Below are 15,520 nucleotides of genomic sequence, written 5' to 3'. Positions count from 1 at the left end.
TTTTCCTTTGGTGGAACAGCCTGAGACACGCACAAGCCTTCTGCATTTCTGTTCTGCTTTTCCCTCCATTACCGAACTCGTACCGAACCGTGACTTCTGTGTACCGTTCCACCCCTAATTACTAACTATTAATAAGCCGTAATTAAGAGTTTATTGAGGCAAATGTCAGTTAAAGGTGAGAACTGTACAGAGTTAAAAGAGTTATTTATCTGTGGCCATGAGAAATATCCTTTCTGAGAGTTGATAGACGATCAACACTGAGTGTTTGCTGGACGAACAGGTTCAGGAAAGTTCAACTTCAGGAAAATGGTGGTCCATGCTGTCAAAAAATAAAAATTCACTACAGATACCTTGAATCTTTAAAGCATTTTAACACTTTTATTATAATCATTGGTTAAATAAATGGACACTCACATTTAAAACAACCATCCAGGTTAAGATGATGAAAACAAATCTCATAATGCTAAATCCCAAAAATACATTCAATGTGTGTTGTGTAAATTAACACTCTTCATTTCACTGAAGGCATGATATAAACAAACTCGACACTCCTTTAGTTTCGGTAGGCATGAACCCTGAAGCCCAAACACAGCAAATGGCCAGGACATATTGACCCTCAAAGACCTTTTGGATGCCGGAAATAAAACCCATTTTAAAGACTAAAATATGAAATAAGACCCAGACTTTTCTTGATAGTTTTCCATGGGACTCTTCCTAAACCCAGGTCTGTAATGTGATGGTGTTTAGCAGGAAGCCTCTGTGGTGACGGTGCTGCGGTCCGACAGATGCTCTGGCGGCACAATGAGCTTGAGTGCTTGATCTAAGGCCACTGCCGTCAGACCCCAGATGCGGTACTTCGGACTGTGAAACACAGGGAGTGTGTACCCATAACGGTCACCGGTACGGAAGTGTGTGTAGCCTCTGTTTTGCGCTTGACATAAATGCTCAAGTGTCAGGGTAAAAATCTCTTCCACCTGTCAATCAAAGAAGTGCAGTGTTACTCAACCCTTTCCCGAGGACACACACTCTGCAGTGATGTGGTCAGACTGGTAGACTGTGATGATGTAAATGGTCTGGGAAGTGTGCAGTGGTCTGCCTGTACCTCGCCTGGATTGGGTCGGAAAGAGAGTGTCTCCAGTGGTCCAAGATTGGCTATTACAGGCGCAATCATCATTCCAGACTGCAAATTAGAAAACACAAAATTAGATGAAGAATTGCACTGATCTTTACTTCAGAAATAGTTCAAAGCTTTCTGACACTCAACTGTGCATTCATACCCGTAAAGTGCCCCTATTGTGCCATTTTAAAGTTTCTTCATTTTGTTTTGGAGTCTCCTACAACAGGTTTACATACAGCGAAGGTAAAAAGCACTTTCATTTTCTCATAATATACATTTGCACATCACCACATTGTTCAATGATTCTCAAACAACTCGAAGGATGAATCAGTCTCTCTAAATCCCTCCTTTCCGTGTTTCTACTCTGCTCTGATTGGTCAGATGGCTCAGTCTGCTGTGATTGGTCTACTCTGCTCTGATTGGTCAGATGACCCAGTCTGCTGTGATTGGTCTACTCTGCTCTGATTGGTCAGATGGCTCAGTCTGCTGTGATTGGTCTACTCTGCTCTGATTGGTCAGATGGCTCAGTCTGCTGTGATTGGTCTACTCTGCTCTGATTGGTCAGATGACCCAGTCTGTTGTGATTGGTCTACTCTGCTCTGGTTGGTCAGATGGCTCAGTCTGCTGTGATTGGTCTACTCTGCTCTGATTGGTCAGATGACCCAGTCTGCTGTGATTGGTCTACTCTGCTCTGATTGGTCAGATGACCCAGTCTGTTGTGATTGGTCTACTCTGCTCTGGTTGGTCAGATGGCTCAGTCTGTTGTGATTGGTCTACTCTGCTCTGGTTGGTCAGATGGCTCAGTCTGCTGTGACTGGTCTACTCTGCTCTGGTTGGTCAGATGGCCCAGTCTGCTGTGATTGGTCTACTCTGCTCTGGTTGGTCAGATGGCCCTGTCTGTTGTGATTGGTCTACTCTGCTCTGATTGGTCAGATGACCCAGTCTGTTGTGATTGGTCTACTCTGCTCTGATTGGTCAGATGACCCAGTCTGCTGTGATTGGTCTACTCTGCTCTGATTGGTCAGATGGCCCAGTCGGTTGTAGGGTTGGGCGAAATGAGCAAATGTAAACATTACATTAATATCGTTATTTTATCGTTCTGTTAAATATTTTAATTTGGCAGTCAACCAATCACAAATTCAAAGAGTACAGACTGTACAAATGTGATATTGAAGCATTGCCTATCCAACGAGAGTGAAATATGCCAGTGCTCAGCTGTCCAGTCATCATAGGTGAGTCGCAATGGCAATGTGCTGGCATTAGTTTTTCCGAGGATATACTGGATATGTCACCAACTGGCAAACAATTAGGCTTACATTTCAGTGGAAATTAATAGTGGGTAATATGCAGCTTGTTGTGTGTTTTGAAACCAGCAAAACTTGCAGGATAGTGTAGAACATGGATACACACAACATCATATATCACACACTTAAAGCGCATCTGTGAACAGAGAAAACAGAATAAAACTAAATATATAAAACTAATATATAGGCCTATACGTGGAATATAGGCTATTTAACTTAAATAATTACAGATTAACAAAATGAAAGGAATTTTTTTGCTGAGTTTCGGTTCATTGTGACGGGGTCCAAAGTTCACAGAAAGGAAACAGACGGCAGGAAACGGCATCCTGCTTGTTTTCTGTACTTTAAAAAAGCTTTACAGTTTTGCTTCTATCCGTATGACCATAAACTATGGAGGAACAGGTTCCTCAGAAGGACAAGAAAACTCCCCTGATCGCGCCGGCGCCTCACAACTTATTCTAGCATTGCTAATATCGCAGCCTGTTCATTATCACCATTACAACAAGGTGGCTTGTAAGATTGCAGTCATCCAAATGATGAAAAAGTTTTGCCGTAAACAATGTTGCTTATTTTGCGAAACCACAAAATAAATGATAGAGCATAATATGAATTTTTATTTCATCCATCCGATATATATCGTTATATCGCACAGCCCTAGTCTGTTGTGATTGGTCTACCGCGGACAGCGCCTATTTGCTGGTTGGTAGAAAATATATACATCAATAATTACAGGTTGTGATTCTGAGGAGCAATTTAGTCCGAAGCACCTTTACGAGTCGTTTGTGTTTCAAATCCTACTGCTTTACAGTCTACGTCACTAGAAGATACCTAATGCCTTTCAAATCTTGGAGTTTAACGCAGGATATGCAAAACACTTTCTCTTGAAAGATGGGTCAGTACCCAGTATATCTGGAGTCGGCTCTATCTTTTGGGAGACAATAACTTTATTTATCGTGCACTGTCGACTTTACAACTTTGCAGAACTTTTACACAAACAGCTTTATTACACACGGCATGAAAGGGAATATTCGAAAAACCCTATTTCAAACACGAGTTTGCTGTGTGAACTGAACACTACAACATCTATCCATTTCCATCTCGTTACATCAGTATCATCAGTACCAGCTCAGGGATTAAAGACTTTTTTCTTCTGGGCTACAACACTCTAGATATAGCAGCTAACAGACTCATAAAGGAAGTTTTTGTAAGTCAGTATGTTTCTGAGACAATAATTACACAATTTTGATTATGTAAACCAACAACATTACAGTTTAGCTTTTTGTACTGGATCATATACAGTGCTATGCATAAGTTCAGACACCCATGCTAAAGTTGAATAAAAAGAGGAATAAAAAATCATCTTTTGGAAATTTAACTTAATGCCTAAATTAAAAAAAATAGGAAAAATCCAACCTTTAAGGACACCAATTTTCTTTGTGAATGAATAATGTATCGTAAATAAATAAATGTTCTTCCTTAAAATACAGGGTGCATAAGTCTGGACACCCCTATGTTAAATTCCCATAGAGGCAGGCAGATTTTTATTTTTAAAGGCCAGTTACTTCATGGATCCAGGATACTATGCATCCTGATAAAGTTCCCTTGGCCTTTGGAATTAAAATAGCCCCACATCATCACATAGCCTTCACCATACCTAGAGATTGGCATGGTTTTATTTCAGTTAGCCTAATAGCTGGTTTGATTTGCATTGAGAGATGATCTTATGGAAAGTACTCCATGCCAATCTCTAGGTATGGTGAAGGCTATGTGATGATGTGGGGCTATTTTAATTCCAAAGGCCAAGGGAACTTTATCAGGATGCATAGTATCCTGGATCCATGAAGTAACGAGTGAATTTTCATTTTGCACTAAACGTTACACAAATGTAATGGAAAATGTCAATTTAAATACAGAAATGCATTGCCATTTTACATATTGCACTGTCAGTTTGCATATTACATTTCAAATTGAATATTGCTACCCATGTGCTTCTATACAAAACAAGCTAAGAACCCTTTATTAATTATTTTATGCATTAGTAAATTAAAGGGTTCCTACTGTGCTCTTTTAAGCCTTGATTTATTTTTGGGGTGTACTAGAATATGTTTTCATGCTTGATTAACGCATTATTTTCCACATATTTTATATTATTACAGCTCCTCTCTCCCCAGTCTGGTTCCGAAACACATAATGTTCTGTGATTGGTCAGCTGGCCCAATGTGTTGTGATTGGCAGCGCTTAGTGTGTGTTCGGGAAATGTCCCGCCCCTTCATAATCGTGAGTTCTGCTCTAGTGTAAATAAAGGATGGCGGCAATTTCAAACCAATTCAAGCCCGATTCAGACCCTGACAGTGTTGTTGTTAACAAACAAAAGGATCATCCAGAACGGATTTCATGCGTGGACTTTGCAAGCACGGACTTCACAGGACGTTTCAGAGTGGTATGTTTTTCTTATACATTACAGGTACAATGTTATCCACCATTTAATAATGATATTTTTCGGAAAACTATGGTTATACAAACAGTAATCGCTCTTGTTGTGATTCAACAAGACAAGTTGTGATCCAATAACAGATTGTCCCGACAAAGTGGGAACTGCTCCTTTTCAGGAGAAGCCTGCATTGGACTCATCTTAGGTTCTGGAAGCTGTTTTCCCTCAAATGTGCAGAGCACAGATAAACGTTGGGATTATAATGTTCATGAACAGTATTTTAAATAAATTTTACCGATTCTAAGTCTGTCAGCTTTAGGAATGTCAGACAAATGAGTTGAAGGAATAGTTCACTTAAAAATGAAAATTTGGTCATAGTTTACTCACCCTCCCTGTATGAATTACTTTGTTCTGCTGAACACAAGCGAAGAGTGTAGGTAACCAGACAGTTGATGTACCCCATTGACTAAACAACTTGAAGGTGAGTAAATGATGACAGAATTTAAATTTTTAAGTGAACCATTCCTTTTTACAACGAATTTTAACAGTGTCTCTTTGACATAGCAGCAGCTTATCCAGGCCTCGTCAGCTTTTCCGCGTATTCAGTGGGCTGGGATTATTCAAATGAGTAACATTGTGACTTCATAAAGCCGAGAAAAATTGTGTTGCAGTCCAAACGAGCTGTTTGTTGTAGTTCTTGGAAAGTGGATTCTGTTAACTAAAATAACTCCCTTTGGAGTGGATTTGAGTCGCTGAAGAATGGGTCGCTCTCAGGAGCTCAGTGAACTTAAGCGTAGTGAAAAGCGTAGTACCGTGATCGGTTGCCACCTGTGCAATAAGTCCAGTCGTGAAATTTCCTCACTGCTAAATACTCCACGGTCAACTGTTAGTGGATTTTTTGACGGGACGCCCCCAGGTGGTTAAACTGGGAAACTACACCTCCTCTACACTCATCCTCAACACTGGAGGCCCTCAGGGCTGTATCCTCAGTCCCCTGCTTTACTCCCTCTAAACCAGCAACTGTAAGGCTAGACACAGTTCTAACAAACTGGCGATGTTAGACGATGACACAGTGGTCTTAGTAAAAACGATGAGAAGGCCTACCTTGAGGAAGTGGATGCTCTTTCCACATGGTATCATACTAATAATCTCTCTTTGAATGTCATTAAGACTAAGGAGATGATCATTAACTATGGGAGGAAAGAAGTGAGGAATTATTGCCCTTTGATGATCGATGAGGCCACAGCTGAAAGGGGGAGCAGTTTTAAATATCTTGGGGTATATCTTACAGAAGATCTTTCCTGGAAAAATGCATTCACATCACCTCGTAATGAGGGCAAATCAACGCATCTATCATTTACGAAGGCTGGTCAGGTTTAAGGTTTTCTCAAAAAGTGCTGAGGACTTTCTATACTGGAGCTGTGGAGAGCCTACTCACTGGAAGTATTATTTTCTGGTTTGGAAATACAACGGACCAAGACCAGAAAACGTTGTCCAGAGTGGTAAGGTCAGCACAGAAAGCCATCAGGTCTTCCTGGCATCAAAAACATTTACCTTCAGGGATGCAGGACAAGAGCCAAAACAGTTATTAAAGACGTTCATCCTGCTGGACATAACTTATTGCCATTGCTCCCATTAGGGAAGCATTACTGGATCCTGAGAACTAATACAGAGAGACTTTCTCTAGTCAGTTTTTATCGTCAGGCAATCCGGCTATTAAATGAGGACACTATTTCTGCATTGTGGGACGAGAAACTAGGGGAAAACTATTTCACTACATTGCATCGTATGTGACATAATAAAGAACCTTGAACCTATTATAACAAACTGGAAGTGATTGGGAGCAACAGCAACTCAGTCAGGAAGTGGTAGGCCATGTAAAATCACAGTCAGCAGATGCTGAGGCGCACAGTGCGCAGAAGTCGCCAACTTTCTGCAGAGTCAATAGCTACAGACCTCCAAACTTCATGAGGCCTTCAGATTAGCTCAAGAACAGTGCGTAGAGACCCTCATGGAGTGGGTTTCAATGGCCGAGCTGCTGCATCCAAGCCTTACATCACCAAGTGCAATGCAAAGCCTCGGATGCAGTGGCCAGTCCAGTTCCTCCACACCAAACTCCTCATCCATGTCTTTATGGACCTGCTTTGTGCACTGGTGCGCAGTCATGTTGGAACAGGAACATCCCCAAACTCTTCCCACAATGTTGGGAGCATTTGGAGAATTGTCCAAAATGTCTTGGTATGCTGAAGCATTAAGAGTTCCTTTGACTGGAACTAAGGGGCCAACCCCTGAAAACACCCCACACCATAATCCCCCCTCCACCAAACTTTACACTGGGCACAATGCAGTCAGGCAAGCACCGTTCTCCTGGCAACCGCCAAACCCAGACTCGTCCATCATTGCCAGACAGAGAAATGTGATTCGTCACTCCAGAGAACTCTAGAGTCCAGTGGCGGCGCGCTTTACTCCACTGCATCCCACTCTTCTGGGAAGGCTTTCCACAAGGTTTAGTGTGTTTATGGGAATTTTTACTGGGAAGAATTAGAGCGGAGACTGAGAGCCAGAGCTTCTCGTCCAACATCAATGCCTGACCTCACAAATGCGCTTCTAGAAGAATGGTAAAAAATTCACATAAACACTCTAACCCTTGTGGAAAGCCTTCCCAGAAGAGTTGAATCTGTTATAGCTGCAAAGGGTGGACCAACTCCATATTAAACCCTAAAGATCAGGAATGGGATGTCAATAATGTTCATGTGCATATAAAGGCAGACATCCCAAAACTATTGACAATATAGTGCATGTTCAATCGGACCACAGGGTGGCAGCGCACTGGCCAAACTTGTGCTGCATTCACATATCTGAGCAAAGTATGTTTCTAGCCCAATACCTTATACATTCAAAGCGTCCCTATTATGCTTTTTCGGATATGACCTTTCATGTAGTGTGTAATATAGCAGTTTGTGAATGTTATTGTCTCCTAAAAGAAAGAATAGATTATGGACTGCCTGAAACAAGTCGTCAGTAATTCCAGTCTCACTTCCTGCACAAAGCTATGTAGATTTTTAACACATTTGCATACTAGCAGCCTCTGGTCTTGATTGGCTGAGCAGTGTCTCTTAGCCCCGCCCTCAAACACTGTAGTTTATCTGAGACAGGAAGAGTTTGGTTCGTGTTGTTCATGTCGAGGAGACGCCGTTTTCTGCAAATCCTGCAAAAATTCAGCAAATTTCAAAGCAAATCCACTGATGAGATCGATACGGTAAAACCCACGCCATCGTTACTGTTCGTATCACTGTGTATCAAGTGCTGAGATTGAGATATGACAATGAGCGTTTGGTTTCTGACCAATCCCAGCAGACTGGGCCATCTGACCAATCAGAGCAGAGCAGAGCAGTTCTCGGGAAGGAGGGGTTTAGAGAGACTGAATCCTTGAACAAACCGAGGAAAGAGCTGATGCTGCAGTGGATATTATGAGAAAATTACAGTGTTTTTTGATCTTGGATGCATGGATGCTATTGTAGGAGACTCCAAAACAACATTAGGAATCTTTACATTAGCATAATAGGGTCCTATCTAACCTTATACTGAACAGCACATTTGTGAACTCACCATATCCCGCAGAGGTTTCATCACACCCCACACTTTATCTTCTGTGACGTGGATCCCCAGCTCCTCGCCAGCTTCTCTGAGAGCCGTCTCTACCACAGATCTGTCCGACGGGTCTTTCTTTCCCCCGGCAAAGCTGACACAACAGGGATGAGGAGGACATTCAGCAGAGGGTCGACACGTGAGCCACACTATACAGCTTTCAGCATTAGACACAAGCTTTCGGTGACCTTTTACCTGACATCCCCTTTGTGCCGCCCCTTCAGCTGGGCCGATCTGAGGGTGAACAGCAGTGCGGGATCCCCGCTCACGGCACACAGACACACCAGCACTGCCGCCCAGCTCTTCCCCTCCCGCTCGTACAGAGCAGCGCTGGCCTGCAGGGAGTGCCGGCAGCGGGCCTCGTTCCCCGAAGACAGACACCGGCCCGTAACACTGCGCTGCTGGCCGTCTCTGTGTAGCCCGCGGGTCTGACCCGTTCGCACTGCAGGGCGACCCGCGGGTTTACAACGCCTCGTCCACAGGCCTGAGCCACTGTCGGCCGACCCCCGGGAGCTGCCTGTGCTGTGTGTGCTGCATGCTGGTCTTTTAATATGGCATTTCTCCAGTTTGCTGTAGGGCAGAAGGCACTTGCTCCGGTTAGTGAAGCACTGGGATGGAGATCCACTCAGAGAGGCGTGTGAACACAGGGCAAGAGTCTGTGGTGTGTGTACCCAGTTAATCCTGCTAAAGTCCCTGTGCGGTAACAGAACATGAGAGCTGATGCACATCCGTGGACACATGTGTTCGGAAGAGTCCGGACCGACAGAGAATCCTCTAGAAACGGAGCAGCGGGAGTGTTTTTCCCGCAGGACATGTGAAGCGCAGACGTGTTCATGTTGGACACGAGCATCTCTGAGCATCAACTGCAGTCTGGGAAACCTCAGCTGATTTACACACGTCTTCATGTGTGGGCTCCGGAACATCCTGTGATAACACAACATTAAAGGGATAGCTCATCCAAAAATGAAAATTAGCCCATGATTTACTCACCCTGAAGCCATCCTAGGTGTAAATTCTTTTTTCAGACAAATAAAATCTGAGTTATATTAAACAAATGTCCTGGCTCTTCCAAGCTTTATAATGGCAGTGAATGGCCATTTCTGTTTTGAAGTCCATAAAAGTGCATCCATCCATTATAAAAGTAATCCATACGGTTAATAAAGGCCTTCTGAAGTGAGGCCATGCGCTTGTGTAAGGAACAAATCCATATTTAAAACTTCATAAACTATAAACACTAGCTTCCAACAGACGGCTGTGTTGATTTACGGTGGAAGACTAACCCCTGACCCGACGCACAGCGCAATGGCGATCGAGGAAACTGGTCAAAACAACACTGGTCGTAAATTAGAAATTCTGTAGAGAAATGTTGGAGGATATCTATAATAGAAGAGGAGCTTCAGTTTGTTGCACAGACCTTTTTGTTTAAACCATGAGTTATGTCTAAGCTTACGATACTCCTACATCATACACACGCCACGGGTTACTCTTGTGACGCAAGTCGACTTGCGTAGTATGCGTACGGTCGTCTGGTGGAAGCTAGTTATTTTAGATTATAAAGTTATAAATATGGGTATTTGTCTTACACAAACGCATGGCTTCTCTTCAGAAGGCCTTTATTAACCCCCCGGAGCAGTGTGGAGTATTATTATGATGGACAGATGCACGTTTATGATGGACAGATGCACTGTTTTGGGCTTCAAATTTTCACCTGCCATTCACTCCTATTATAAAGTTAGGATTAGCTAGGACATTTTTTAATGTAACTCCGATTGCATTCGTCTGAAAGAAGAATGTCATGTACACCTAGGATTGCTTGAGGGTGAGTCTGCCAAATGCATAGATGTAAATGAGTAGGCCAACTCATGGGGTAATTTTCATTTTAGGGTGAACTATCCCTTTAACAACAGAGCAGATTCCTCTGGTTTTATCTGAAGCCTAACGGTGGAGGCCCGTACCATGAAGCTAGCTTAGTGACATAGCATGCCCCTTTTCAGAAGATGTGATATAAATCTATGGTGTCTCCAGAATGTGTCTGTGAAATTGCAGCTCTAAATTCCCCCCAGATCATTTATTATAGCTTGTCAAATTTGCCCCTTTTTGGGTGTGAGCAAAAACGCCCCGTTTTGTGTGTGTCCCTTTAAATGCAGATGAGCTTTAGCCCCGCCTCCGTCCAGAAGAGGGCGGAGTCTTTACAGGAGCTTCAGAAACTCCAGCAATAACAAAACAGGATTAGGATTAGGGGTGATGTTAGGATTAGGGGTGATGTTAGGATTAGGGGTGATGTTAGGATTAGGGGTGATGTTTGGATTAGGGGTGATGTTAGGATTAGGGGTGATGTTAGGATTAGGGGTGATGTTAGGATTAGGGGTGATGTTTGGATTAGGGGTGATGTTAGGATTAGGGGTGATGTTAGGATTAGGGGTGATGTTAGGATTAGGGGTGATGTTTGGATTAGGGGTGATGTTAGGATTAGGGGTGATGTTTGGATTAGGGGTGATGTTAGGATTAGGGGTGATGTTAGGATTAGGGGTGATGTTAGGATTAGGGGTGATGTTAGGATTAGGGGTGATGTTAGGATTAGGGGTGATGTTAGGATTAGGGGTGATGTTAGGATTAGGGGTGATGTTAGGATTAGGGGTGATGTTAGGATTAGGGGTGATGTTAGGATTAGGGGTGATGTTAGGATTAGGGGTGATGTTTGGATTAGGGGTGATGTTAGGATTAGGGGTGATGTTAGGATTAGGGGTGATGTTTGGATTAGGGGTGATGTTAGGATTAGGGGTGATGTTAGGATTAGGGGTGATGTTAGGATTAGGGGTGATGTTTGGATTAGGGGTGATGTTAGGATTAGGGGTGATGTTAGGATTAGGCAATCATGTACTGACTTCAACGAGGGGGTAATAATTTGGCAGGAGGGTCGAAATCCGGCACAACACCGGTGCTACACATGCTTGCAGAGAAAGGCTTAACAAAACAAAGTTACTGGGTTTCACTTGACATGTTTCCTGTGTTGGTAGAAGCTCCGGGACCCGATTATAGCACTTACACACGGGACAAGTCAGATATTCATGATACGTCCCCTTTAACAAACTCAATCCAATCCAATGATGCTGATCATCAACTCTCTCCGTCTCCTCAGACCCGGCGTGTGCAGGAGTGTGTGACGTCAGCGGCGAACAGCCAATCACACGAGAGAGTCACTGCTCTCGTCAGATTAACACATTTAAACACATTTAAACAGCAAACACATAAGAGTTGTCCTCAACAGGGGACTATTAAAAGAAAACACTATATTAATGCGAGTGAAACTTGTTCATTTGTATATGAAATACTCTTCTGTAGTTCAACAGTGTGTTTTGGGTTTATTTGAAAATGTCAATAATCTTCTGAAACAATATCTGTATTTAAAATGTCTATAGTATACACCATTTAGTTCAGAAAAAGTAGAAACCGACAGTAAGTTTGATGTTTGATTGGCTTTACGCATATCTAAGTGAAGTCAACTAATGATCTTTCTGACTGAATAAGCTGAATAAGTGACCGTGACTCATGCCATATAACAGGGATAACAGAGATAACAGGGATAACAGGGATAACAGGGATATCTCCTCACGGTAGCTGATGTGAGGCATTAAGGCCTCTATTAGTGTGGTCATTATTAGTGTGTCTGAACCGATGAAGAGCCTAAATGAGCCGGTTCATCTTCATCGAGCTGTGTAGAGCCAGAACTAACCCATCAGATGTGCAGTAAATCACTGGAGCACTAATGCTGATGAGGAGAAGCAGTGCAGTACTGTGCTCATGTGTTTAAGTTATTCACCATTCTGCATTATTATATTAGACTAAAACTCTTTAAAAACCTAACTGAGACCTTGTGGCATGTGATCCAAATACTCCAGAATGATTTATGTATTGGCACAGATTAACACCCTTTATAATAAGGCGTTAGTTGAGAACATAAAGGGGCAAAAACACCACCAAGCCAGTTCTCGGATAAGTGTTGAACATCAGTCATTTATATGCGTTTAAATATGCGTGGGAACTGAATCATTATAATCCACAGCGATATAACCTAACATCTGTTTTAACTGGAATAAATGATAATAAAACACATTTAAAAACTCACCTCAAAATAGCCCTAAATCAGCACTGTGACGCTGACCGGGTGTTGAGACAGAGACTGCTTCTTCTTCGGTGTGTGTTTAACATGTCGCTGAACAGGCGCATTTCGCCACCTAGTGGACACACACACACACACACGCAGCGAATAAACAAACACATTCATTAATTATATTACGGTAAATTATTCAAAAGAGCATGTTTGTGATGTTTAGTCCATCCCGACTCACAGCAAACGTCCACATAAAGCAAGACTTGTGTAAGGCTAAAGCTTTCATGACGGAAATAACATGACAGAAATGTGTGGCACCCTACACTCAAGTTATACTTTGATATTTATTTATTTATTTATTTATTTATTGAACAAGTCATACATACATACATGTTTATTCATTCATTCATAACGTGCATGAAAAAAAAAAAAAAAAAAAAAAAAGGAACAGGAAGAAGAAAATCTTATGTACCTGTGGCTTATTTGTGCACATCAGAAAAATAATAAAAAACAGCTGCTTTATGAATGGATCAACCCCAATCCTCACCCCAAACACCAAACATTTTCAGTAATACCTATCTTTACACTTAATTACCATCATTTTAAGCGTGTTAGTCATCATTTTTCTTGTAACATTCCTGTATTTTTTCCTTATACAAATTCTTAAATTTACAAACACTTTTGCAGCACTTCAGTCCATAGTCCAAGGTGTTCCACAGTTTATCGCCGTAGATAGACACACACATCTGTGGAGTACGTGCGAAAAGAGTTTTAAAATGATATTGCCTTCTATGGCCATCTTCCTCTGAGAGTACATGCTGTAAGACCACAGGCAGAACTCTCTGCTTAGCTTTCCACATACAAACCAAATCTTCAAATCAACTAAATCTTTGAATTTTAGAAGTCCAGAATTTACAAATAAACTGTTAGTGTGTTCTCTGTAGCCTGTCTTGTTGATAATCCTTAATGCCCTTTTCTGTAACACAAACAGAGATCTTGTGTTACTAGGGTATGTATTACCCAGACTTCTGTGCAGAATCCAAAATATGGGAGTATTAGGGAATTGTACAACATATGCAACAAAGAATAGTATAAAACATCTTTAACTTTATACAAGACCCCAATACTTTTACAAACTTTACTCTTAATATAAACTATATGATCTTTCCAATTCAATTTATCATCCAAAATAACACCTACAAATGTTATCTCATGAACTCTGCCAGTATGAGTAGTGTAGCGGTCACAGCTGTGCCCTTGAGAGCCACCAGAGGGCACTCCACACCAGACTCTCACGCTCAGACTACCATCATTCTCTGCCTGGACTCATCTGCACTCATCAGCACTCACCTGTCTCCTCTTCTTGTTTAGTTCACCCCATATAGCCTGGTTCACCCCATATAGCCTGGTTCACCCCATATAGCCTGGTTCACCCCATATAGCCTGGTTCACCCCATCACTCACTGCGAAGTCTTGTATTTTGTTGCACGGCACTTCTGAGTGTTTTCCCTGGTTTCATGTCTCTTGGTTTTTTGGATTTGTTGCCTGTGGATTACTCTTGTGCCTCTGACCCCTGCCTGTTTTGTTTGTTTGTTTGTTTGTTTGTTTGTTTGTTTGTTTGTTTGTTTGGCTGTTTGTTTGGCCTGTCTTCCTGTGCTTGACCCTCTGCTTATGTTGGATTACGGTTCTGGATAACCCCTTTAATAAACTGCATTTGGATCCTCTACCCTCGTGTCTCGGAGCGGTTCGTAACAGACCGGCTGGTAGTTGGCGTGATGACTTCTGGGTATTGCAGATTCGGCAGTGTCGGACGAAGGTAGTGGCGTCTTGAGCTAAAGAGGGCCACCAACAGCGATGTTGTAGCAGCTGGATGGTGGTGGTACTTCCAGATGTCCAGAGCTGGGAAAAGCATGAACGTGCTCCAGGACCTGGTCCCTGAGGGCATCGGGAACATAAACCCGGGTGGGTGGACAGGCTGAGGGAATCTCAGACCGGGAGTTGATTTGCTCATCTCGGTTTCAATGTCCCACTGAATGGGAGCGACAATGATGTCTGGAGACAGAATTGACAGGGATCTTGTGACAGGGATCTCCCACATCGTAATTCCTTTCGGCAGCATTTAGTTTGTGGGAGTAAAGGCCCTTTCACACTGGACGCGATTTTGACGCACGAATAATTCGCGCGATGGGTTTATTTTTTGATCAGCTGTGTGTGTAATGAGCGCTTACACTCCGAACGCGAATGTGCTGCGGCGGAAACGCGGCTTTTATTTTTTCCGCTTCGATGTCGTTTTTTTTTTTTTTTTTTTTTACTTTTGCGGCGACAGAAAAGGCTTCAGCCAATCACACACTACAAGGACAACGATTTGAAAGACGTGTGGCGTAGCATTGCCAACCAACTCGGTTATCTCGACTGTGAGTGTGTTGTGTGATAGTTTAGTCGTTGTGTAGTCCTGTGCTGTGTAGGCTAGCCGGCTAAACTACAGGGGATAGAAAGCTAACACTATTATCGTCAAAGATAGAGACAGAGACTGTGTTTACTTTGAACACGTAACAAGATGTAGTGAGACTATTTAGGGCTGCTTTTAGTACACTATATTCTTTGTGTGATATCTACAGCTTCTAGTCGAATAATTTTTAACTTACTTACTTCGTGTGTTACATGTAATGTGTAGTTACATTACAAAACGCACTGTGTTTAGTTGAAGACGCAAAAAAACGCTACAAGTTCCTTCAATTCTAACCCTATTCTTATACATTTTCATTCTTTTTACAATTTAAAAACTTGTATACCTGATATACCTTAATGATAAGAAGCACAAACTCTTACACTTTCTCACGTCTGGCAAAGAAATGGCTTTTGTCAAATCAAACTTGCAGCCACATGTGACCGATGTTGTGCATGTGAAG

The 15,520-nt window shown here is 42.4% G+C and overlaps 1 protein-coding gene across 1 annotated transcript; it reads right to left on the bottom strand.

Annotated features, from left to right (window-relative positions):
* Positions 1-356: 356 nt before the first annotated feature.
* On the bottom strand, positions 357-12,700 carry nudt8 (nudix hydrolase 8). The gene is made up of 5 exons (XM_084127469.1): positions 12,627-12,700; positions 8,696-9,424; positions 8,462-8,594; positions 1,103-1,180; positions 357-974 (listed from the first exon to the last, which is right to left on the bottom strand). Exons 2-5 carry the CDS (start codon positions 9,421-9,423, stop codon positions 744-746), a joined length of 1,170 nt encoding a protein of 389 aa, XP_083983595.1. The 5' UTR covers position 9,424; positions 12,627-12,700; the 3' UTR covers positions 357-743.
* Between the last annotated feature and the right edge of the window lie 2,820 nt (positions 12,701-15,520).

This window comes from Abramis brama, assembly GCF_963993115.1.
Source record: "Abramis brama genome assembly, chromosome: 10".
Classification (NCBI taxonomy): Eukaryota; Metazoa; Chordata; class Actinopteri; order Cypriniformes; family Leuciscidae; genus Abramis; species Abramis brama.
Note: the sequence above shows the minus strand (reverse complement) of the source record. Positions and strands in the feature narration are given on the sequence as shown.